The sequence below is a fragment of the Manacus candei genome, unplaced genomic scaffold (assembly GCF_025592945.1).
Source record: "Manacus candei isolate 608988 ecotype Guabito, Panama unplaced genomic scaffold, ASM2559294v1 h1tg000005l, whole genome shotgun sequence".
Lineage (NCBI taxonomy): Eukaryota > Metazoa > Chordata > Aves > Passeriformes > Pipridae > Manacus > Manacus candei.
The window spans coordinates 13,840,424-13,865,244 of NW_026138053.1; the positions used below are offsets into that span (position 1 = coordinate 13,840,424).

The 24,821-nt window shown below is 36.4% G+C and overlaps 2 protein-coding genes across 12 annotated transcripts in view; one reads left to right on the top strand and one right to left on the bottom strand.

The window, feature by feature from the left end:
- The window catches only part of GLMN (glomulin, FKBP associated protein), a 36,088-nt gene that overhangs the window by 4,958 nt on the left and 6,309 nt on the right, over positions 1 to 24,821 (bottom strand). For 4 of the 8 annotated variants that reach the window (XM_051802686.1, XM_051802738.1, XM_051802710.1 and 1 more), the window contains 13 exons: positions 24,704 to 24,803; positions 22,631 to 22,818; positions 22,103 to 22,156; positions 21,273 to 21,303; positions 20,828 to 20,917; positions 20,201 to 20,242; positions 20,044 to 20,117; positions 19,641 to 19,725; positions 18,356 to 18,465; positions 17,229 to 17,292; positions 14,207 to 14,330; positions 12,740 to 12,822; positions 12,107 to 12,608 (listed from right to left, as the gene is read on the bottom strand). In XM_051802686.1, coding sequence (XP_051658646.1) covers positions 12,501 to 12,608; positions 12,740 to 12,822; positions 14,207 to 14,330; positions 17,229 to 17,292; positions 18,356 to 18,465; positions 19,641 to 19,725; positions 20,044 to 20,117; positions 20,201 to 20,242; positions 20,828 to 20,917; positions 21,273 to 21,303; positions 22,103 to 22,156; positions 22,631 to 22,818; positions 24,704 to 24,803 — 1,153 coding nt within the window. In that variant the 3' untranslated portion in view covers positions 12,107 to 12,500. Of the gene's footprint in view, positions 1 to 86; positions 1,252 to 1,943; positions 2,051 to 6,619; positions 8,428 to 12,106; positions 12,609 to 12,739; positions 12,823 to 14,206; positions 14,331 to 17,228; positions 17,293 to 18,355; positions 18,466 to 19,640; positions 19,726 to 20,043; positions 20,118 to 20,200; positions 20,243 to 20,827; positions 20,918 to 21,272; positions 21,304 to 22,102; positions 22,157 to 22,630; positions 22,819 to 24,703; positions 24,804 to 24,821 lie in introns of those variants that run through there. The other 4 variants (XR_007907029.1, XR_007907031.1, XR_007907030.1 and 1 more) reach the window with 3 other exon arrangements.
- Positions 2,396 to 12,117, top strand: CUNH1orf146 (chromosome unknown C1orf146 homolog). Of its 4 annotated transcripts, none has more exons than XM_051802962.1 (6): positions 2,396 to 2,620; positions 3,238 to 3,355; positions 5,204 to 5,297; positions 6,413 to 6,581; positions 10,003 to 10,081; positions 10,980 to 11,356. In XM_051802962.1, exons 1-6 carry the CDS (start codon positions 2,517 to 2,519, stop codon positions 11,049 to 11,051), a joined length of 636 nt encoding a protein of 211 aa, XP_051658922.1. In that variant the 5' UTR covers positions 2,396 to 2,516; the 3' UTR covers positions 11,052 to 11,356. The 4 variants fall into 4 exon arrangements, with proteins under 4 accessions (XP_051658922.1, XP_051658913.1, XP_051658940.1 ...); XM_051802953.1 differs by lacking the exon at positions 10,980 to 11,356 and adding an exon at positions 11,372 to 12,117 and having other exon boundaries at positions 2,428 to 2,620; XM_051802980.1 differs by lacking the exons at positions 2,396 to 2,620; positions 10,980 to 11,356 and adding exons at positions 2,646 to 3,075; positions 11,372 to 12,117.

Sequence of the window (24,821 nt, forward strand, 5' to 3'; positions counted from 1 at the left end):
CTTCATTCAACTTGTGGACTGCTGACATCAATTTTTATTTGTGCTCTGTCAATTGCAAAAAAAAAAGCGTTACTTTTCTGTGTGTTTAGTGAAACTTCACTCTTCCTTTTTCTCCTCAAAAAGAAAAAAATTAATTTTTCTTCAATTGTGTAATCAGAGAACAAGATGGGTGATGTGTGTGAAGAACAATCAATTCTCATATAAAATGCATAGAGAGGAAGAGACCTGTGTATCTGCCCTACAAAATCAAAAAGTGGTGCTGATATAGAGCACACAGGATATGGCTCTGGACAGTGCAGAGGAACACTAATTAGATGATAGATTTTACCTTGTCATAAATTAGTTATTCATCCAAATGCTTACACCATTATCTTCATCATAGGGGAGTTGTAATCCCAAGATCTTTCTATTCCTGCCTAAATGGGGTTCTCTGCTCTGCTTCCAGGAATTATTTGATGTGCTGCCAGACTCAGCCCTATTCTTTCTCTCTCCTGCACCATCACCCGTATGTGAAATGCACCATGTAGGTATGTGGGAAAGGAATGGTTCTGAGGTTTAAAGCTAAGACTACCAAAATGTCAGAAACTGTCACAGCAGAGATAACCATAAGTATTAAAATAAATTTAGCTCATCAGATAGCACAGGATCCCTCAAAAGTCACTTTTAGGAAGGAAAACTTCTGTGGAGAATGCTCTGAAGAATACACAATCCAGAAAAAATTATTTTCTTTGAGTCCAAACTCTCTTTTTTTTTAGCCTTCTGACATTAGGCTCAAAAAAAGAGAAAGGCAATTCATGTAGTGAGATTCAGACTTGAATGGTATTGCAGAACAAACCTCTACCAGAATTGTCCCTTGAGTAGTTCCTAGTCCAGGGGTTCAGCATGCCCCACTGCATAAGACTTAAACCAGACAAGCCTTATGCCAGGGTGGCTCTTACACAGGACACCATGGGGTTCATTGCGCTCAGAATTTTCTGTCTCAGAGTCTCATTTTTATTTCAAATGTGAACTATTGTCAAATGTGACAAGGAGAAAGATAAGTTTCTGGTATAAATTTTTGCCAACTGTAATTAAGATACACAATTTACACAAGTAGATATGTAACAACTGGAGTCAAAATATTGACGGGAAGCATTTTGTGTTAAGGTTGGGGTTTTCCTTATTGTCCCACGCTTATCCATCATTGTACTTTGATGCCTCTCAAGTGGAATTTTGAGGTTGAGAGCATCTAACTCCATGCACAATAAGTGGCTGTAGGGGAAAAAGGCATTCGCAGGTATCCCGGGAGCCTAAATCCAGTGTTTATATTTCTTTGTATTTACAGTTTTTTTAATGTAATAATGTACCCTTGTATGTACTGTACATTTCTAACAGCATTACACTGAAGAAACAGAAATCTACTCACCCGTTAAAGATATTTACACTGGAAATAATTTTTCATTCCATTCTATTCCCTACTATTTTTTTCTCCATTTGAATTGTTGTAATTCAATTAATGCATGTACATATTAGACATAATCTAAAACATGAATTCAAATATACTATAGTGTCATAAATCAAGTATAACCACTACAACAAAAGTTACTACTCTTTACCCATGGGATTTTTGTAGTACTGAAACACAAGTTCGTTCATAGTATGCATGAATTCAAAATTCACGTTGACAGATGTCAGCAGGATCATCAACCCTCATCATAAAACTGCCTTATAATTGTACTTTAAAATAATTCCTGATGTTCTTAACTCTGATTTTGGTGCAGTCAGAGCACATGGTTCCACTGTGTTACAGGACACAGTTTCACAGCTGGTTGGTCCTGTCACAGCTCTCCAGAACACAGCAGTCGGGATACCAAATACATCTGTTGTTTTCCTTTAATTTGCTGACTGTCACATTTATGCTCCACAGAAATTTTAAAATTCAGTATTAGGAATATTTGACTTACTAGGAAAAGTAGCGTGACATCCCCATATCCTTCCAGAGCAGGGTAACCATAACTTCGATGCATTGCACCAACAGGAGAGGGAAGTCAGATGTGAATCCACTTCTTGTCTAGAACAAAAAGGAGAAGAGTGATTTTTAAATCACTAAGATGTCTAATTATTTTTATACAAGGCAGACAATTTGCTATTTATATGTATAATTTGTAATATATGAGGTCACTTCTATTTTAAAACACTCTAAAGTGGTTTAAAAGGAAAAGCTTTTACTAAAATCTCAGATTTTCAGTAAAATGCCAGTTTCAGTATAGTATTTGAAGCTAAACTCATGCCTGGGTGAAGAGCAGAGCTGGAAATCAATGCTTTTTCAGTGCTTTTTATGGCTGCACTCCGGCTCTTCTTTACTGCGTGAAGTATTGTTTTCTCTCACATGATGAAAAAAGAAGCTCCAACACCCTCGGTATTTCTTTTTTCACTGGAAGTGGTGCTGAAAATGTCACACAACCTATCCTTGTACGGCAGCAGGCGCTCAGGCCAACACCAAGTTTCTGGACGTTCTTTATGGGGGCACTTCCAGGATGGTCATTAGGAGCCAGTCCCGGTGCACGCCATGGAGCAGCGGCGGAGGAAAGGCAGCTGCGGCGCCTCCTCACCTCACCCCGGCGCTGTTCCGTGCCTGTGTGTAAGTTACGGTGGCCGGAGCCGTGCCCGCCATGCCGGGCGCGGGAGGCAGCGCTGGCTCCGGGACCGCGCGGGCCCCCGGGGAGCGGCCGCGGCTCCTCCTGAGGGCTGAGGCGGGAGCGCGGGACACCGTCCCATTCCCGCCACCGGGCTCTCGCTGTCCCGCCCTCCCGGCCGCGCCACCGCCGGCTCCGGTTTAGCGCCGAAATAGGGTTTTAGATCGGGGAGAGGCCCGGTTGAAGCTTACATTGGGAACCAGCTGGCACAAAGGTACCCAGGCCCAGCGCCCGGGCTGCTTCCCGCTCCTGCCGGGAGCTCCCGTGCCCACGACTGCTCCACATGAGCCTTGCGGAGACAGAAACGCCTGCCAAGCTGCACAGACAGGAATATTTTCAGAACAGTGTTATGCCTTATAGAGGAAGCCTGCTCATATGCAGATTCTTTAAAGCCATTTAGGTATTTAATTACCATCTTAAATTAGTTCACTGGCAGTAGGCACCTGTTACGTTCTGGGGAATTGAGCAGTGCCCTGGTTTTTAATCAGCTCTTTAATGTGTACTTGTGCTTTAAACATCTCGTTAATTGGCAGGAAATAGTTGTCGTCTCTCTTTTCCCAAGCTTTTCAGACGGTGTCACCTGGGATCTCACTGCAGAGCCAGTGAAGAAAATGACAGAAAGTTGTGGGCAGGAGCAGACGAGATGGATAACAACAGTCATTATGAGCACAGCTCTGCAGGTACGGTACCACTTGTCAAGACCAGCATCTGACTCACTACGAAATGATGAAAAAATCATGTCCTATACGTGGAAATATTTTATTCAATGTCAACAAACACAGTTTTTTTGAGGATAACACAGGGATATTATTAGTCTGAAGCTGCTTCTACTAGAGTTCTGGTTCTTTTTCCGTGTGTCTGTATTTTCTCCTAGCTACTTCCGTATCTATTTAGTATTCTTGCTACCTGCTATTCTGAGTGACACTGCTTTAGGATTGTTCTCCTGGCTCATCATTTTTGCACTGCCCTGATGCCGCTTTCAGTTAGCACTGTAAATAATTTCATCAGAAATGTTTCTCAATTTTCTGAATTTCTCCCTAAACACTTTATTTTCTACTACACAGTATCAACATTGGGGCAGAGGATCGCTCAGTAAGCGCGTAATTCAGTTTAAAACAGTGAGTCCTACAGATATTGATATATATTTATATCCGTTAACATCAGAAGCCTTGGCTGTGTTCCCAAGTAAAGTGAAAGGGTATGTCAATGAGCTGGTAATTAGTTTCTGCAGCTGAGGCCAATTTCATGCCAGCTGACGAGAATTTAGAGGCAAGAGGGCTTTGATTCACAGGCAAGAATATCTCATGCTAGCTTGGCTGACAAGGTTATCACCCCATCTCTGCTGGGTAAATGGGTGAACCATGTTGAAATAGTTCCTGAATCACCTCAGTTTAAAGCCTATTCTTATTTGCCTGTGTGTCTTGGAATTTACAGCCTGTAAACTGTGACTGTTTTGGAACTGCTTCAAGAGCAACTTAATCCATAATATGGTAAGAGGTATTGGGTGGCAGTGATTTCATCAGCTATACCAGCATAACGCATTGCTATTAATAAAACCTTCAGCTCTATTCAAAACTACTGCTGTTTCCTACACAAGGCTGAACACAAATCTAAGATGGCTTTTCTGTATCAGTTTTGGTTATAAGCTTTTTCTTTTCCCAGGACAGCTACCATTTTCTTAAAGCTGTTATTTACATTTGTGCATTTTTTCCAAAATTGTAGTTATAAGCAGTTGCCACTGAGTGTTCCCTTTCCAGACCAGTTGAAAGCATGACATTTCTGGTTACTGTCTCCTTCAGGGTTCACTTGCTATACAGATTTTATTTTGTACTCTTCCACTAAATCATGACACTTTCCTATATAGGCAGGTTGGCTATATTTTAAATGGGCAGGTTAAAGAACATGTTATTAGCTAAAAAGGATTCAGTGATTTAACCTTTAAAATATGTGTGTTCGAGCAGCTTTCGTAGAACATGTTGCAGAATTGCTTTTTGCAAGCTGAAAAATACATCCAAACCCTTTCCATTCTGTAGATTATTATGATTATTAGTTTTCCTGAGTGGATTGCATTCTGTCAAAAAGCTTTAAAGAAAATCATGTCCCATACAGAATTTCTGAACTATTTTCCAACTGAGATGGTGACATCTGTGAAAACAATGCAGTCTAATAAACTGGAGTCATAGAAACACACTACTGTATGTTCCTCATTTCTGCAAATCCTCCTTTAGCATTTCTTACAAAAATAGACTGTAAAATGTTTGAATTTCTTTATGCATTATGCAGGAGTTTTCCTGTGACAAACAATGTGAGCATACAGAGGTGTCACTTCTAATCAAATACTTCAAAGATTCATTAATTGAAAATGTTCAACATTTTAGTACTTAGTTTTTATTCCATTCACCATAAAATTCATTTTTAAACAACAATGCTAAAGGTTTATCTATAATGGTTCAGACAATGCTTTAAGGATATTTTTAACTTGTGGGCTGAAAACATATTTTTAAAATAAGCTTTTAAAATTTATTTAGGATCATGAAATTTCTACAATTCTACAGAGGCAACACCACCGAGTTCGATATTCAGAATCAGTGGAAACTGGATCTGTGATTTTTCCTCTTTCTGGTACAGTGCTTTAAAGTTTATGCTTTTAAATCATAAACTCCAATGAGGTACAAGATGAGGTGCTGTTGTGGGCTCTGCTAAACTGAATAAAATCTGCCTTGTTGGAATGTTGTGCAGTAGTGAAAGGAGCTGTGCTATGACTGAATGTAAATCAGATGAAACAGAGAACTTCGGGAACAAAACATTTTCAGTTTCTTACTTTTTTTGGATGTCTTGTAGAACAGCTACGTGAGATGGTGAACTGAACTGTTCAGTAAATTCTTGTTATAACTGAGCAAACATGCTGAATGCCACTAACGTGTAAGCTGCCATCGAGATCTTGAGTATGCACAGCTATAAACGTAAGAGTGAACCAAGGCCTTCGGCTCTCAACTTCCAAGTTGAATTTGCAGACCTGGTGGTAGCAGAGGAGGTGGGGAAAGGCTTGTTTGAGTGGCTTTGATTAGGAAATCACTGAAAATATAAACATGAAATATCTATTTTCCTTTTTAGAGCAGAAGATGGTTTAGACACGTAGATGAGATCCTTTATCTGAAGTTTTTCTGAACTATAAGGACTAGCATGCATTGGCCTAGTCTTTTATATGCTCAGTTGTTAAGCCTACTAGACTTCAGTATTCTTAACTTTCCCTTTCAGAATAACTTAGTTGAAAGGGCTATAGTTTCATTTTTCATGGTAGACAGTTTAGCTAACTTTTAAGATTTTAAAACTGTTTCTTTAATTTAAAAACAGGACTTGCTGAGCTCTTCAGTCAGCCTTTGCATTTGCCCTAAATTAATTCCTTTATAGCAGTTGCTTGTTCCTGAAGCATGTGCTTTCAAAGGCATTCAGATGTGTCTACTTTGAGTGGATTGAATAATTGGGGGTTTTTTTTAATGTTATGGTAGAAAACTAACCTCTGAGTTATTTTTAGTTTTATCTTAAAATTACTAGTCATCAGTGGCCAAATCTCATGACTGCATTTCACTGTCAAAGATGTGTAAATTCATTCATGTGTTTTGTTCCATTGCCTTTTAAACTAACGGTTAAATTAAGAATTCTACTTCCTGGTTTGTGGTAAGAACTTAATCCCATTATTGCCATGACAGGTACATTTACATGATTTTCCTCAATAGGTGTTGCATTTATACTGTCAGACACTCAAGATTTGCTTAGGACAGGGGAAGAACAGTTTTCTGAAAGAATTCAGAAGTTCATAGGCATTCATCGGAACAGTTTTCTGGTTTTGTCAGCTGCTCTTCATGGATCAGAAGAATGGAATGTCATGTTCAGGATTCAGAAAAGGTAAGATTTCACCATCAAACCGGACTTTTTATTGCTAGGAAGAAATGAAGCAGCACTCTTAGATTTGGGAATATTATTTTAGGAATTAGTAGGACAAGAGGCAATTGGCAAAATTAGAAAGCATCCAAAGGAGGGCAACAAAAGTGGTGAAGGGCTTGAGGGGAAGCTGTATGAGGAGCAGCTGAGGGCACTTGGTGTGTTCAGCGTGGAGGAGACTAAGGGTAGACCTTATCACAGTCTACAACTTCCTCGTGAGGGGAAGAGGAGGGACAGGCACTGATCTCTTCTCTGTTGTGATCAGTGACAGGACTTGAGGGAATGGCTTGAAGTTGTGCAAGGGGAGGTTTAGGTTGGAAATTAGAAAAAGGTTCTTCACCCAGAGGGTGGTTGGGCACTGGAACAGGCTCCCCAGGGAAGTGGTCACAGCACCAAGCCTGACAGTTCAAGAAGCTCTCAGGCACATGGTGTGACTCTTGGGGATGGTCCTGTGAGGGTTTAAGAGTTGGACTCAATGATCCCTGTGGGTCCCTTCCAAGTCAGCATATCCTGTGATTCTTTACTGCACAAGTGACCATGCACTGGACCAGGTTGCCCAGAGAGGTGGTGGAGTTTCTCTCACTGGAGATATTCCAGAACCATCTGGACGAAATCCTGTGCAATGTGTTCTACGACGACCCTGCTTGAGCAGGAAGGATGGACCAGATGAACCATTGTGATCTCTTTCAACCTTACCTATTCTGTGAATTATTTCCAGGAATATGTATTTTATTTTGCTAATATACTGGAAAATTATTTGAGGCATTAATAAAGAGAATATAAAGTGAGACAATCTGACATATTATAGGTAACAAAAGAGGATGTACCTCAAAACATAACAAGTAATATTCCCTTCAATCACTTTAGGACTATGTAATATAATAAAAGTTTTCTCTTGAACTGAAAAATGAAGTAATTTTCTTAGCTCTGTCACCATCTTTACATGGTCATTTTCAAAACAGAACAGGCAAGTTTACTTAATTAGAAGAGGCTTTATTGGCAAGTGCAGATTATTTACCAGCTTTTAAAATCTCTTTACTTGGAACAGTGTCTATTATACAGAGCTAGAACAATTGAAATAGTGTTATTTTATACCAAAAGTATAAAACTGGACATTAAAACTGGTTTGTTTAAAACTTTTGTCTGTGATTTCTAATGAAGCCTGAAAACTTGCATATTTCTGTACATACCTGCTGACAACAGTGATCGGACTGCTTGTAGTCAGGACTATTTTCTGGTAGGTACAGTAGCCCTAACTGCAGCTGACTGTCACTCTTGGCCTCAAGAAGTGACTATTGTAATGAAGTCTTTGATCTTTACCTCCTTGAAACAAACACCAGTTTCATTAAATCCCGGGCATACTGCCAAATGTTGATGAATAGCAGAGTGTATGGGATGAAATGTAAGAAATCTATTACCCGTTTGTGAAAATGCCATACATTTTCATGAGAGGTCTTAAAAGTTCTGCTACCATTCAGCAAGAACCTGTTATTCAGCTGATGGCAAGGCTAATTTCTCAGTCTAGATTTTGGTTACATACAACAGAATTTGTGCATCTGTTGATCACTAAAACGCAATGTTTTGGAACTGTATTCCATTTGGCAAGTCAGTAATCTTATTAAAATAAAAATAGTTTTATCATTGCAAGCAATATCAAATTAATGTTGACAAGGCACAATTATATTTTAAATGCTTTTGCTTTTTTACTACCTGGTATCTTGGAATTCTTCTGTTCTATGTAAAGCACTGACTGAGCTTCTGCATCGGTGGGGTTGCAACTTGTGCCACGTTCTTTCAAACTACAAGTCACCTGTTGGATTTGTTAAAAAACAGAACACCTTAGTACTCAGGTTGTCTTCTATTACTGTTTCTTTCTGCTTATCTATGGTTTTGCTGCAACTGGGGAAGGATTGGTTTTTATTATTAACAAGAAAATTATAGGATTCTTCATCAACAACATGAACACCTTCTGTAAGGTTGTGTATAGCGTGGGGGAAGCAGGAGAAAAGCAGTAGCTTAAATGAGCATTCCACTAGTAACCCCAGTAGGTGTGTATGTTAGGTTTTTAACACCCTGGAGGAAAGACCAGATGTGTTCAAATGGCCAGTATTCTGTCTGTTAAACAAATTAATAAAACTAAATTTAGACCTGCTGTAATTGGAAGCAGAACTGTTTATAAAAACAGATTTTCATGGATCTAGGTAAATACATGTAGCTGTTTCTTTGTTGCACTTTGTTCACTCGTGCTTTGTTTAGCCCATTCTAGTATTAATAAAATTGCATCAATTTATTTCTCTAATCCCTGAATGTAAATCAAATCACAGTTCCTGCATCAGATTTTAGCAAAACTCAACCAAGACCTGGGTGCCTATGCTTAGGGGACAGTGTCTGTAACAGTTTTGCTAATTAGAAGGGCAGACAAGTTCAGATGAGATACCTAACCAGCATGAGGTCTTATCGTGACTGAGTCCAAGTCATCAGACAGATTGCAGGGAAGAGCAGGTGGTAGGCACAAGGGGAGGTCACAGGGGAGTGTGCAACTGAGCAGCTGGGCACTTCATTTGGATTCCATTTTTGCTTATTTAAAATTCCTCATTCTTTGTTGTTAAGTCCCTCTCCTGTTTTAGCTCTACAACAGAAAACAGCAGCAACGCTGACGTTTTGTCAGTGTTACAATACACTTCAGGTACCAGTCTGAAGGAGAGGCTCTGTGCTTGCCTAAGCTTTGATCTCTCCATGGCTGCACTGAATGACAACTGATGCTACTATTTAAAATCTTCAGATTCCATTCTCAAGAACGAATGCATATGAATAACACTATTTATAGAAAGAGAATGAATTTTAGGTCAAAGTATTTGAGTGAAAAAGCCCTTGCGTGAAAGTGAATTATCCCATTATCTTAACCTCATCTGGAATACAGGTTGTTTTATTTATAGTAAACTACAAAGATTTAGCTCAAATCCTGAAGTATTTTTAGCACAGTGTTTTAGATACTTTCCTGTGTTTTTCCAAAGCCATAAAAATAACCCACATATTTTTTACTGCCACTGAGAATAGTCTTCAGCAATATCACAGAGGAGGGTTTAGTTCTCTCTGAGTGTAAACACGCTTAAGAAGTGCTGACTGATTGTCCAAGAGCCCTAGATAAAGAAATGAGCCTTTCCAAATCCCACCTAAATAAGTGGTACAGAAATGGGACAGATGGCTATACAAACAGCATGAATTCTCCACTTGCTTTTAAGAATAAAAACAGTCTCTATGTAAGTAAAATTGCACAGTAAAAAGTTGTTTACAACATGTGGGAATGCACTTTGAGTTTTATAGCATAATTAATTAAATACACATTCTAAAAGTAACCTTAACTTTAATTTATTTTGATGTGCAGATTCCTGGGCAGTAATTTACGTGTAATACCAGTTCATAATCCTGCTGAAACTGTTAAATTAATGCTAACTATGGCTAAGGTAAGTCCCATTGCATATACTTAAAAATATTAGTATAATAATCAGGAAAAGCCAAGAACTATAAAACATTTGGTTTTCCTTAATGGAACTTTGGGTTATACTGACCACAATCCATTAATACACTGAGGTAGAACTGAACGTTTAGGATCTTATATTTTAGCTGAGTCTTTAAACTATTGTTAAAGGAAACTTAAAAGCTCTTAATAGCATCTGCAAAGACACATATTTAAGACCTCATTTGGCTCTTACCACTGTTAAGTTAGAATGTCTTCATTTACTAGTGCACAACCAGCATAAGATTTAAATATGTAATGACTTCAACTTAAAGTAAAAATGCTACCTTAAAAATTAGTTACAAGTAGTTACTTGTGAATTTTTAGTGATGCACACACTAGTATATTACTGCTACAGCTTACTGTCATGTGTCTCTGGATCTGCAACATATCCAGTATCAGCAACATATTATTAATTAAATCTATTTACTGAAACTCTTTAAAGACCATTTTTCCATGAAATCTCTAACTTTAGATATGAACTGTATCAGTACTAGCAGTATCCCATGTACCAAAACTAGAAAGAGCAGGTTGAATGACTTGTTAGGAAGGAATCAAAAACTAATTTACCTTCTATGCTTTCCTGAAATGGGCATCTCAAAATAATAAGCATTAACCTATTCAGAGTATGCATCATTTTAAAAGTGGGTAAGCTTCATCTCACTTAATGTATGGCAAAAGTTAAATACATATTACAATGCTGAATATTGTACTTTTTATGGAATGCAGTGATGCCCAGTCTCTTAATACAGCATTTACCTAAAAGCTTTTAAGATTACTGCTGAACCTATAAACTTGAATTTGCTTTTCTGCTTCTTTGGAACATTTGCACCAAACTGCAACAGGAGAGCTCTGTAAGAAGCAGTGACAGCACCTATCACCAGTCTGCTGGTTGCCATTACATTCTTTCTTACTGATGCAAAGCCAGTTTAATGAGCTCATCATTTGCCAGAGAATCCCTAACTGCTACAGGACCTAAAAATCAACTTCTTTTTGCCCCACATGAACAGACATGGCCAAGGGAGCAATACCATCCAACTAATCCCAAGCCATTCCCACCTCCTGTTGAAATACTGTCACCTCTGTGTACATCACTCCTGAATACCTACTTCAGAACGTGATTCAAATTTCACTGCTGAATAACTTTGCATTTGCACTGTTGGAAATATAAGATGTTGAATATTCTATTACCTAGGAGTTACTGTGTCCTACTCATAATACTTTTCTTTTCTCTAAGATGACTTCCAAGCCACAAGCAGATGATACTCGTTACAAACTGGAAATGACAAAAGCCCAAATAATAGAAAAAAGTCCAGTTTGGAAGATGCTCCAGGAATACCAATTGCACTGTAATTAATTTAGTGTTTGGGGTTTTTATTCATAAATAGAGTGGCTACATTTTAAACAAAATATAGAATGTTCTTAAAAATATAGTAAGATTTCAAAAGACTATATACAATATATGCATTTGGAATGAAAATTCATATTAAATAACTATACAGTGAAAAATAGCATACTTGATACCAAATGTGCATTCCAAGCATGGGGAAAACTGATTTAGATGCACTATAGAAAAGTCATCTTTATTTAACTTGATTCTGAACTTACAGACTCATCTGTTTATAAATAATTTCCCAAAATATTTACTATGTCTTAAGGAAAACTTTATCATTAAAGATAAGTGTGATCAGAACAATTCCAAAATACAGGTTTTCCCAGCATACACAGGTATCTGTATGAAATCTTACACTGTTTTTTAAACACAAGCATTATCTGTTATGTTACAGATCTTGGCTCAAGATCTTTCTTGGCTCAAAGTTGATGTGTTTTCCTTTAAACCTGGCTTCCTTTGCCAGAGTATTTTACTATCTATAGATTGTATATTCTATACTGTTACTTAGCAATACCTTACAGTCTGCTTGCAAATATACAAGCTAGTTTGTCAACATAAAAACATGCTAATAAAAATACCTTATGCTTTAACAGTGCTTTTTAATTAATGGTTCTTCGGTCACTTTATAAAAATGTTTGTAATTCACAATACCAGTCAGTAACTCTAGCTAACAAATTCTGAAAATGTAAAGAAAAATAAATGCCCAACCATACCTCCTCGCCCCAACAGAAGAGCATACCCCCACCTTGTTTAGTTTCTAAACTTAAGAGAAAGCAGCAAATTCTGAAGAGGAGTAAACAGACCATATTTGTGAATCACATGCAACAAGACTTATGAAGAGCAGCATTTGCAATTCTTCTGGAGGCCACTCTAAATTGCTCCTCTTTAAAGGCTGGTAGCCTCCTTTGCAACTAAAGTCTCCCAGTCTAAATGAACTTGTATGGAGTATGTTCATTCATATACTTCAGCTGACCTAACTATTTTCATCCATTACAGCTTTTATTTTCACTTCAATGAGTTCTTCTACTCGAGCTAGAACACTTTCTATTAAATCAAATGTGAAGAGCGCCGAGTGTAAAACCTGAAATGACAAAAAAGATCAGTGTTACTTTTATTAGATTTTTTTTAACTCGCCGTACATCTACTTTTGTCTTCACATTGGAAAGAAGATGGCAATACTTCTGAATAGCTCTGAAGGAAACACAAACTAACCTGAAGCTGCATTCCAGTAGTCATGGCAGGCATCTTTTCCCCACTAACAGTTACAGAACAAACTGTGTTAGAACTGTGGGACTCTGTAGAAGAAAATAACCAACATGACTCTTAGAATGAAAAGAATATTCAATATATTAGAATTTTGAGACAGTAATAGTTAAGAACACAAACCTAGGGACTGACCAAACAGAATGGAAGGTGCTGAACCTTCAGAGGAAGGCAGTTTGAGCTGGATGCTCTCTCTACACTTTCTATAACATGAACACCTACATAACTAGACAGGCAAGATCTGCAACTCAAAACAATTTATACAGCTCAAATTCTCTTGGAAAGGAAAAATAAATTTTATATGGTCAGGTTTTGACATATTTTTAAAATTTCCACATCCAGGGAGGCAGTAGGAGGTTCTTAAGTTTGATTTAATGAATCCAGACATGAAATACTTATTTTATTAAGAAAAGGCTGCAGGCTTCTCTGTTTCAGAGAGATTACTTGCAGCAGGCTAAACTATAAGGACAGGTCTGAAAACTAAGGGGAAAACCTCTTACATTCAGACCATATATTCAAAATAAAATATAATTCTTACAAAGATTATACACTGGGGAAGAAAGGTAAACCATTTAAGGTCACAAGTTAGATGTCCTCTCCTGAACTCAAATCTCTTTATACTTTGTCAAAGGCTAGAGAAATGTAAGAGGGACTTAAAGAAAAAACTTCCTGATTAATTTGGAAGGACTCCCTTTAGAAAGATATACATAGGTTGCCTTCAGACAAAAAAACCCTTCTTTGCCTCATACTTATATGGTTTACTACAGAATAGGGTAAGACTAGGGGCAAAAAGCTGTACTGACATTTTTAGTAGCAGATGCAAATTCCTTAGGCTGTCTTTATACTGGAGACCACAAGGAACAGAGGATCTGACATACAGAGAGATTGCCTAAAGCAGCTTCAGCTCTTGTGCCCCATGCAACGTGTCTGCTTAACCCACAGCAGAACCTGATTCTGTGTGTCAGATTTAAAAAAAAAATTAAAAAAAAATCCAGATTGTAATGCCTCAGGCTTTAGAGAGCACTGTGTCACTTATTTCTTCTCTTGTTAACCTCCCCACACCTGGTATGAAACCTAAGGGCCATGTATTCAGAGAGACTTAGTTGCTCCTGTGGAACATTAAAATCAAAACTATAAATGCAGAACAAGCTCTGAAGGTCTTCATGTGACAGTTCTGTTAGGTTTCCATAAGATTTACAAATGTGATGACAGATAAACAAGTTCGGATTTTCTGACCAATTATGAAAAATTTTAATATCAAATATAGCAACTGCTGAATTATTATCTGAGGTTTGGAACAGCATCAACAGTTAAATAAAACATGATCTATACAGCACTCACCAATTCTTTGTTTCCAAAGGATTATCAAAGTCTCTAGATATGAACAAAACTAAGGAAAAAAAACCAACAACTAACCTTTTCTGTTTTCTTTCTTATTTTTTATTTCTGCTTCATAATGTGCTTTTGACATATTGAGTCCTACACGCAGTGGTTTTAAAAAATTCTGCTCGATCTTGGTGAGTGTGGTCCATACACCAGTCTATTCAAACAGAACAGAGGAGGTTACAAATCAGTTTTAATGAAGCATTGCAATACTAAGTTTTCGAGCACAAGTTTTTCAGCTAGTCTTTATAACAATGAATAGCATTGTGATAGATATTTAAGCTCTCCCTCTCTGTTATTTATTTGTTGATTGGAGGATGAAGCAGTTAAAAGAAAAGGGGGAGGAGGGGGAACTTGGTATGTAGGCTGATAACTACAGCAATGGAAAGGCACATTTAAAGCTTGATTTTGTAAGCAAAGCTGAAGGGATCTTGATATGCTGGAGGGGATACTTAGCCACTTTCTCGGGCTGGAATCTCTACAGCAAGTAAACAGCCGTTGTAGGTTCCTCTCAGATAATGAGGCAGCAAAATGGAACAAATATTTAATGTTCCACTGTATTGCAATGCCATATGAAAGTTCTGATGAATATGCTCCCCAAATGCCTATATTGCATTTAAAAAGCTTTGTAGGAATGTTACTAGATATGCTACTACCACATCCTTAGGCACAGTAGCCAAAGTGACTATGAACTTCTTCCCAGTTTGGCATGGGTGGAAAGAACAGTTCACAATAATGGCCTTCATGAAGCAAGAGATACAAGGAAAAGGTGCTCAAAAACAAGGTTGTTCAGGGTTACACAGCACAAGAGGAAAACTCCTCTGCCTGGGCACCTTACAAGCCTGTAGTTACAAAACTGCTGTAGAAGGAAACAAACACACAGCAGCCTTTGTGTCCTTAGATATAGAGCCACTTATACAACTCCTTTCTTCAGGCAGTATCCACAAAGGGCAGAGTAAGGACGATAAAAATAAGAATTCTCAGTGTTAAACACAGTGAGTCCACTGATGGCAGTGGAAAATTCATCAAATTTTAATACCAAATGACAGAAAGTCAACTGGTCAAGTAAGAAAAACAGTAATTACTTCCACCAGAATGTGGCTATAAAAAGGAAATAGCTTTCTGGAAAAAATTTTTGAACTTGATTAATGAAATACTTGTTACACAGCAATAAAAAAATCTGAACTGACATGAAAAGGAGGCGTTTTCTTTCTACCCCACTTGCACTATGTGAAGAGAGACAGGGAGGAAGTCAAGAAGAACTGACAGGGCTTTTTTGCCAGTAAACCCTCAGATGTGATGCTATTTTCTCCTCAAACTGTAGGGACATTCCTTTTGCCAGGTACTAGACAGCACTGCTAGAGCAGTTCAGTGCTACTATCTGTAAGTTTTTATTAAGAATAAGAGAAGAATTCTCACCTTTCTCACAAAGCTATGTATTTACATGAAACCGAGTGGACCATAATAATTACTTAAATAGTAATCACTCCTTAAATATGAGAAATAGATATAATCTATCAAGATTAACTAATAATATAAATAGTAAATTAGAAATGCACCATTTTCATTACTGTTCTGGCAATCAGTGCAAGTTACATTGTTATTATTCAATTTAGACCAATAACATTATTAGGCACTTATAAAACTTGTATACCCAGATCTCGAAGTAGTCTAAAAGTAGATCAGAAGTTTTTTTCTGTATGTTAGAAAACAGAACATGACATGCTTAAATCCATTAGTCCAAACATAAAGAACATCAAGGAACTGAGAGAGAGAGCAACAAAACATCTTAGGATACTTATCTGCTGGTTAAAATAATCATATGACCATGATATTGCACTTATGAACCATCTGCTATCAACCCACTTGTGAAATCCCAACAAGTTCTCCCTCAAGCATCCAGGAACACATTTGCATCAACTGCAGGTGGACAGGACTGACTGTACACAAAGCCACAGATCCATCCTGAAATGCTGCACTGATCAGCTACACAGCAGCTGAGGAACAAATACTGGTAGAGGAGTGCAAAGTGTAAAACATGTCCCTAACTGTTTCAGACAGAAAACACAAACACAGTGGAGAAGAAAGAGGCAGGGATTACAGCTAAAGCTGCTGCTTTAAATTGAGGTTGCACAATATTACATGGGTAAAATACGTAAGGACGGTTTCAATTTTTTAAATATATTGCAGAGTATTTCTGAAATACCTACATTCAAACATTCACACACAGGAAATGAAGGTAAAGAGGCAGAGCTATAATAAAAACATGGCTAAACTGCAGTGGTGGGCAGTTTAGGCTGGCAGGTTACCTTTGTGCATAAAATGTTCTAGGCTGTTTCCAGTAAAGCAATGTAGCAGAAAATTGGATGGGTCTGGCCATTCCTTTTGTAACTTCAGCAGATGTATCTTACAGACAAGAACTTTTTGATGCTAATACCTCGAGAAACTTTTAATATGTACCTATCACGCACCTGCACAATTGCTGTAAATACAGAATATTGTTTTGCACAGCTAAAAACTAGTTAAATATGATTTTTTAATATTTTCTCAGAAATCCTAACAACTTTTAGCATATTGCACAAGAAGTATTTTTCCTAAAATGAATTAAATGGATTTCTTGAACTGCCAGGGTTTGTATTATTATTATTATCATCATCATCGTTATTATTATTTTTATTATTCAGAAATCCACTTGGAGCTTTTGGGGGATACCAGCAATAAGCAAGAGTAACAAATTTTTTCTCATGGGAATGCTTGATGGGTATGTGATTTTGTGGTGACATACTCTAATGGACACAGACCACAGTTTATGAGGCAGAGTAAAAGGATTAGCTTGTTTACAGTCAGAATATGAATGCAAACAAATTTCATCAGAATAAAATAACACATCACATATTTTCTAATTCTTTTAATTAAAAGCATCACTTTTGGCCAACTAACCATTGCAAAGAAAAATGCAAAGACCATGTTTTCTGAATCAAGGATGACAGTGTTCACGTGAATCCAGCTCTCACATCTCAGCTAATCAATCATTTTCAAATCACTTAGTACTTACTTGATTATCACTTTCACAATCCTTAATGACTAAGTATCTCAGCAGATTTAGCGATGCCATAATCCTGTGAATTAAAAACATACTGTTTATAATCTAGACATAGATTTATATTACAGGGACAATAACTTAAATTGTTCATTAGCCAGATATCCTGAAAGTATCCATTTGTACAAAACACTCGTCTGTTGAGCAATACAGCTTAGTCTAGAGCACCAGTGCACAGTGATGTCCATACAACAGTTCACACTTTGCAAGTAAAAACTGTCATCAGATTGGAGAAAGCTGCTGATTGTGAGGGAAAGAGTCCCCTGAAGAGACAGAATCTTATCACAGAACTTGTAATATGCATCACTAGTGATCCAAAGTTGATTTGAAACTAGTGTGGCAGTTTTCTTTACTACCATACTGAATTTTTACCTTTGAGTGCTTTCTCAAATATGCTTTTTGCTTTTGTTTTTCCATACTTTTTAGCAGAAATTATTTATTGCCTTTTCCAGAAAAGCAGTACAATTGCAGATAATACTTCTGCATTTTTTAATCAGTTATATGTCCATCTGGACTCCATCACCTTACTGATTTACAAGCCCAACCATTGCTCATCATATAAGATTTGTCCTATCAGGAGATTTTCAGAGATATTTCCGTTATTTTTTTATTTCTTAATTCCAATTATTTACTGTTCAGGTGGACCTGTATTCCTACTCATGAGATACTGGATTCCCAGCAGCAATCTCTGAAATAGCCTATAAGTTGCATCTGATAATTGTTCTGGCCTTGTATAAGACAACATACCACGTTGCTTTTATTCCTCCAACTGCTTCTGCAGAAAGCTGACAAATCATGCTTTGCTAATTAGTGTAATTTCACATTTGAAGTCTTATATCCTCAAGGAATGGAGGAAGAAATCCTTTTTTATTGTTAGAAATCAATGTAATAGCACTGTGACATTCTTCTATGCAGAGTTCATGGAAATAAATGATCATTTCCGTTTCTAGTTCTAAAAATTTAAAATACATTAATGTTGTCAGCTCATTAGTTACATGACAGCATATGCCATTGTAGTAAGGCAGTTTAAAGTCTTTTTAAATGATGAAAAAAGGAGAAAAGCCTCTGTCATTACAACTCACCTGTCTGAGTTTTGCAGAAGATCTGTCTCAGCACCTTCTGGAAGTGAAAGTACTAAATCTAGAAGGGAGATCAGGTGATGTCCTGTAAACCACACATTATCATATTCCTTCTGAAAAAACAATATAAAAAGTTTAGCTGAGTGCAAAATTTAAATCTTACATAATTTAACAATAATTTAACTAAAAAAAGAAAAGGAGTAGAATAATCAAACACTGGAAGCAGTATTTTCTAGTTACTACCTTGTGACTGAAGTATGCAAAGTAGCCTTCCATAATCCTCCCCAATTTGTCTCTGCATGCCAAGCTGTTCTTTCTTATTTTCTCAGAAAAAATTCTCTACCACTTTAGTGTTCCATCATCAATACAGTTAATATTTGTTTACATAAACATAGCAAATTTTAGAAGGCACCCTTTTTTTTTATATTGAGGAATGCAACAATTAATTATCTTTATCAGAGACTCTTCTTCATAACAGCAGTGTCACTGGGGTTTTTTAAATGTGAAATTTCAGAATACACTTTTACATATTCAATTTTAGTGCAAGCCCCTTTTGGAACAGTTTTCATCAAGTTCACCCCTGCTGATTCAATATACAGGACAGAGTATCATCTAATAAATAGTAATTCACTGTCATCTGACAACATAAAAGATGCATAAATTTACTAAATTGTCCTATTTGACAAAAGGCAGTATACTAGAGAATCAAATTTAGTTTGGAGAAGGCTCTAAGCAGTAAAAAAAAAAGAGTTAATAATTTAGTTTTAATTAATTTTCCCAACTTCCCAATATAAATGATTATAAAATGAGATATTTAAAAGGCTTTGATCTAGCTCCATCCCTTCTGATGAGTTTATCGCTTGCAAAGTACTTATAATAAAATGCTGACTGTCATCAGAAAAACCAAGAAAAAATTAATAATTCTCCCTGGACTGTAGGACTTCAACTATATTCAAAAAATTAGGAACTATGGGGATAAAACAAAATACTGAGTAGTTCCACTTTAAGAAAAAAACATACTTCCAAGCACAGAAAAGGTAATAATAACTTCTTAGAAAAATACAATAAGATTATGCAATTAAAAATATAACTATAAAATTAGAATGGAAATACATATATAAAAAGCCAAGGCGAAATTTTTAATATAATTTCCCAATCTTATGTTTCTTTTCAAAGTGAATTTTTTTAACACATCACTCAAAGTTTTCTGTGACTGTAGACGTTTTCTCAACAAAATACTGATAGAATTTTGAGATGGCAACTTGTTTTTTCGTGGTTACAGCCTCACCGTTAACGATAAGTGAATCTGATCTTTTATATTTTTAATAATGTATCCTTCCACACCAGCATGGTTGCTTGTCTTCAGTAAACACCTTCAAACAAACAAAACAAAGATATTATCTCTTCAAAGCTTCCTATGTAGTTAGCTCAACACTTAGATGACATTATGGGCTTATTCACTAAGTGGGAGTTTTACCACAGAAAAACTGGATGACTGTGTAACCTTTAAACACTGGCTTACATAAGACAGGTGATTTTATGCAAGGCAATTGAAATTTATTATTTATCAAAAAATTAACAAGTAAAATTAATGTGACTTCTAGATGGAAACTGTCAGAAAACACTGTATCTATGTAATTAAACTGCACTAAGGCTGATATTACACAATCTACAGTAACTTGGATGCATACCTGAATAATGTATATTTTCCCTCAGTGTCAAACTTGTCTATGAACAACTGCAAAATACTTAAACTCTTCTTTCTCTAAAGAAAACAGAGATGTTATCAGATGGATTCTCATTACATAAATTCAGCACTTAACCCATTCTGTAGGTAACTTTACATACCAGATGCTCCATGGGACAAAGGGTCATAATTTTCACCAAATCCTGCAATGGGACAAAGAAAACATAATTTCTACTTACATACAGATCATTATATTAACACTAACTAAAATCTACTCAAGATAATAAAAAGTCCAAAAAAAAACCCAACAAAAACTCACAAAAATCAATCAAACAAACAAAAAAACAACCACAAACGACTGCACACTTGATTATGGCAAGATTCTCATCAGAGACATTCACATGAGATTCAGTAGTCGAAACCCCAGGGCTGATATGCAAGAATACAATCCTTGTACTGTTGGGTCCAAATCAGAACGTAGTCAAGCAGCAGATGGGCAAGGAAGAGACAAAAACGAGCAAGTACCATCTTTCAACTGAGATCTGTGCCCACCTGCTTCAGTGACCTGTACATAACATACACTAAGTATATTTTAATTGTCACTGAAGCTTCATGTTGCAGCAGGTAGAAAAGACAATCAATTCTATGTAGCAAGACACTGAAGGTTTCCATTTAACAACACAGGTGTACAAAGGTTCAGTAGCATGTGCTCTCTCCAACACCTAGAGGACAGCTAGGTATTATTTGTAACCAAACTCTGAGGACTTCTGTACATTGCTTCTTATTACCTGAGGTACATTAATAAAATCTCTGAATTCTAAATAGTCATGCAGAAGGCTGTTATCTTCCATTCTCAATAAACTGCTCTCAAACAGATCCTGCAGGTGGAAAAAAAATATGGCAATTGTATGCACATATAGAAGACATTAATCTATATGCTTAACATTTCAAGGCTAAAACAGCTGTAAGTACTCATTCTGATACTGAAACTTTCCAGGAGCTGCAGTTATAATAGTGATAATTTAAACATTTATGCAGGAGTGTAAAGTTCAAAAAATATAAGTATTTGTAACACTGGAGAATACCTAATTAAGCCTCAAAATATTTCTGGAACTATTATCTGAACTATCATTTGTATGTCTCTTAGAAGGGGAAAAAAGAGTTTTGCCATTCCTTAAACTGAAAAAAATAAACATTCTAACATTGAAAATTGAATTTAAAAAAACAACTTACAAGTCCTTTAGATAACATAGATTCTTCTGTTCTAGAAAAAAAAGTCAAATTTAAGTTTTTAATTAAAAAGACACTGTTGATATTTCAGAAGAAATATTAGAATAGAGGTCAACAAAAACCTATCTCTCAACAATTTTTATTCTATTTTCTAAATATAGTATCTTCATTACTCCTCTCAAAGATTTTTAGAATAAACTTGCTTATGTTAAAGTTGAACATTAGACTCTGCTCTTCAGGTCAAAATGATTTCTTTCCCCTCAATATTTATAAATGCTCAATACAGGTATTGACATGCTGATTAACAAAGAAAATGAAATGGTGAGTATTCCTAAGGGGAAACTTGCCTTCTATAGCACTGCTAGAAGCTATCTGGTAACCCCGCTGCTTATAGAAGGCGAAATAATCACAATATATAGAAAAGTTCAGTTTCCTTTAGAAAGCCTGACCTTTAATCAGATTGTGTATCATGTCAGAATGCATTCAAATAAATAATATCACAATAGTCACCTTTAGTATTACAATAATTGTTACAGAAGTGCAAGTAAATATACACTAATTATTCTGCATGTGTTTAAACTACCTTAATTTTGCATTTTCCAAATAAAGTTTCTAAAAATGCTATCACAACACATGATAAAAACAACATGTAAATATTTTAGGAAACTTCTACTTCTTAGTAGAAGAAGCCATCTTGTAGTGGAACTTGCCATTTTAATGCTCAGGTTTAAAAACCTCTACTGAGCTTACATGGCATATCTGAAATTTGGTTCTATGAATTACTATAAAAGACCACACCCATTACCTAGACCTGCAAATCCCACAAACTCTACCTTTTCAGTAGCACTTCAATATGTGTCATATTGCATAGCAGAAGGTATGATGGGCTAAAAGAGAAAAATTAGGTTACATTAAACTGCATAAGCCATATATGTTTGCACATAATTAATATATTTGACAGGATTAGTATTTTTTTAAAAATAAAATATCTTTCTAAAATTTTGAAATAGACAAAAAATTGTAAGTCAAATCACTGGTAGTAACTCTTACATGAAAACCGTCTATAAATATGTAATTGAACATTTAATATGAATTAATTTTCACCACATGACTAATCTCTGACAGTTTCTTTAAAAGGACAGCTCATCTAAAATTAAACTGTAATAGAGTAATCTGCAGGACTATGTTCTTTATATAAATAATATAAGCTCCATAAAACATAAATGCATAAAGGTTGACATAAAACTAATACCAGTGAAATACAGTTTTCATTCATAACTATTCACAAATAAAGTTCTCTTCTGCTCAGAAAGAATCTTCAAAGTACAGACTTACAATAAATGAGAAAGAATAGTTCTTACCTAAAAACCACCGGAAAGCATTCGATACCAAAATGCTGAACAAACATCAGATATGACAGACATGCCAAAGAATCTGCAGAATTCTTTCGCTCTATGTCTGCAAACTCCTGATTCTCCCAGGGTGGACTTTTGCCTTTATGATGTAAAAACACTAATGGTATCAATTCTCTTATATTCCACAAAATGTTCTGAAAAAGAATGATAGATTGCCTACAGTTGCCTTTAAAATGCCTGCATACCAAGTAAGTTTCAAAGCTTTAACTGTATTTACAGTACATTCTCTTGTACAGTATAAATTAAAATAAATGTGATATTTACGATATATACACATATGCACACAAAAAGAACCCTGCAGGAAAAATAACCCCCATTAGAAGACTGTTACTAACATAGCAAAGTGCTATTGTACGTATTACAAAGAAATAGCAAGATAAAGGTCAGCTCGCTATTGCGGGGTTGCCAAAACAGAAGATTCAGGATCTCACGTTTTGGAAAACTAGGATTACACAAGAGGCCAAAGTATGACTTACTGACCTTAGTTTCAAATCCCACTACCCAATCCCATAAACACCAGAAGTAAATTTCTTAAGAAAACAAAGAAAATGTTAATTCATAATTAGTATTAAACACATGGTTTCAGACTGTGCCCAAGAGAAAAGGCAAGATTAAAAGTCAGTTTTTCAGAGCACCCTTCAACTATCTTAACTATGAGATCACCTTCTGGTAATCCCTGCCTCCTTCCTGCACATCCTGAAAGTCCTGCAATAAATGAAGTACAGGTTTCAGAAACAAGATTCTCTCTCATTGCACAACCTGACTGATCCACACAGCAGTTTCCATTCCCATGCTGAGGCATGCTGGGGGAAAAAAGTGGATGTGATCATGAGGGAAAACCCAATTTTTGTTGAAAAACAACCAAAAGTTTTGTCAACTACTTTGTGTGCTTCACTTCACAATCTTAACATCTAAATATAGAATTCTGTGAAAAAAATGCTTAGATTTTTAAATACAATTGGAGAAAAAACACAGTTGCATCACAAGGCAACTCCAGACCTCCTCTGTGTGCATGCACATTTGCATACATATTTATGTGTGCTTTCCTCATCCCAGCTAGCTCTAGGCCTTCCTTTTGAAGCTCATCAAGTTTTAGTGTGCCATTCCCTACCCAAGTAACACCATGACCCAGCCTCATTAAGCTGTCTTTTTCTCAATCCATGAGTTTTTCTTCAGATTCTCTTCCCCATTCTGCCTGGTGGCCATAAGTGAGTGACTGGATGGGGGCTTACCTGCCAGCTGGGGTGAAGCCACTAATTTGGATATGTGCAAGAAAGGAAATATTCTTTACCATATTCAAAACGTGAACAAAGTGCAGCTCTATGTGCAGTAACTTTATTAATCACATCTAGTCCTACTTCTGAAAACATACACATAATCTGTGTTCCAACATATGCATGGACTGTACCTGACTATCTCCTTATAAAGCTTGGGTTTGCTACAAATTGGAATAAACTTACCTTTACCCACATTAATCTTACTCTAATAAAATAGAGCTGCTATGTATAACATTCAAAACCAAAGTAACTGCATTGATAGCATGGAAGGGACACATGCTCACTGAATTTCCAGCTCTAGTCAAGCAATTTAGATTCTTTGATAGTCAGCTGGCACTACACCAGGCACATCAGAGATTTCACTCTGTGCAACACTTGGATTAAAGGTAACGTAGATTTTACCTCGTTGCAATACTGCAGCAAAGATGATCCTTTAGATATACTAATAAATTCATACATCAGCAAGAAAAAGAAGCAGTTAGAGCAAGGTTGCAGCTGCTGATTCAGAGAGCAGTGCAAACTTGTTCATCAAGGAGCAAAACTGTATATGAAAATCTGCAATTTCCACAGATGGTACCTGGAACAGTTCTAGAACTTTATCTACCTGCATTATCTTAAAGGAACAGTAAGTCACCCCACTAACCAATAAAGGAAGCAAAATGAGATCTAGAACAAACTACAGGTAATTCTGAACTAGACCGCTGGTTTTGCAAACACTGTAATCAATTTTGACTGCACTTACTATAATTTCAGTTGCAAAATGCCGAAAAGGATGTTCTTCAATGCCTTCAAGTTGTTCAAGCTGAGCTGTCAATAATGGGTATTTCAGGCTTTTCATACAGCTGAAATAAAAAGGGGTG

Excerpts from the sequence above, each read along its gene's own strand:
- CUNH1orf146 (XM_051802953.1), top strand. The coding sequence starts at position 2,517 with ATGGTCATTAGGAGCCAGTCCCGGTGCACGCCATGGAGCAGCGGCGGA. Across the intron at positions 3,356-5,203 it reads TTATGAGCACAGCTCTGCAG|GATCATGAAATTTCTACAAT; the intron begins GTACGGTACCAC and ends AAATTTATTTAG. Across the intron at positions 10,082-11,371 it reads TAATGCTAACTATGGCTAAG|ATGACTTCCAAGCCACAAGC; the intron begins GTAAGTCCCATT and ends CTTTTCTCTAAG.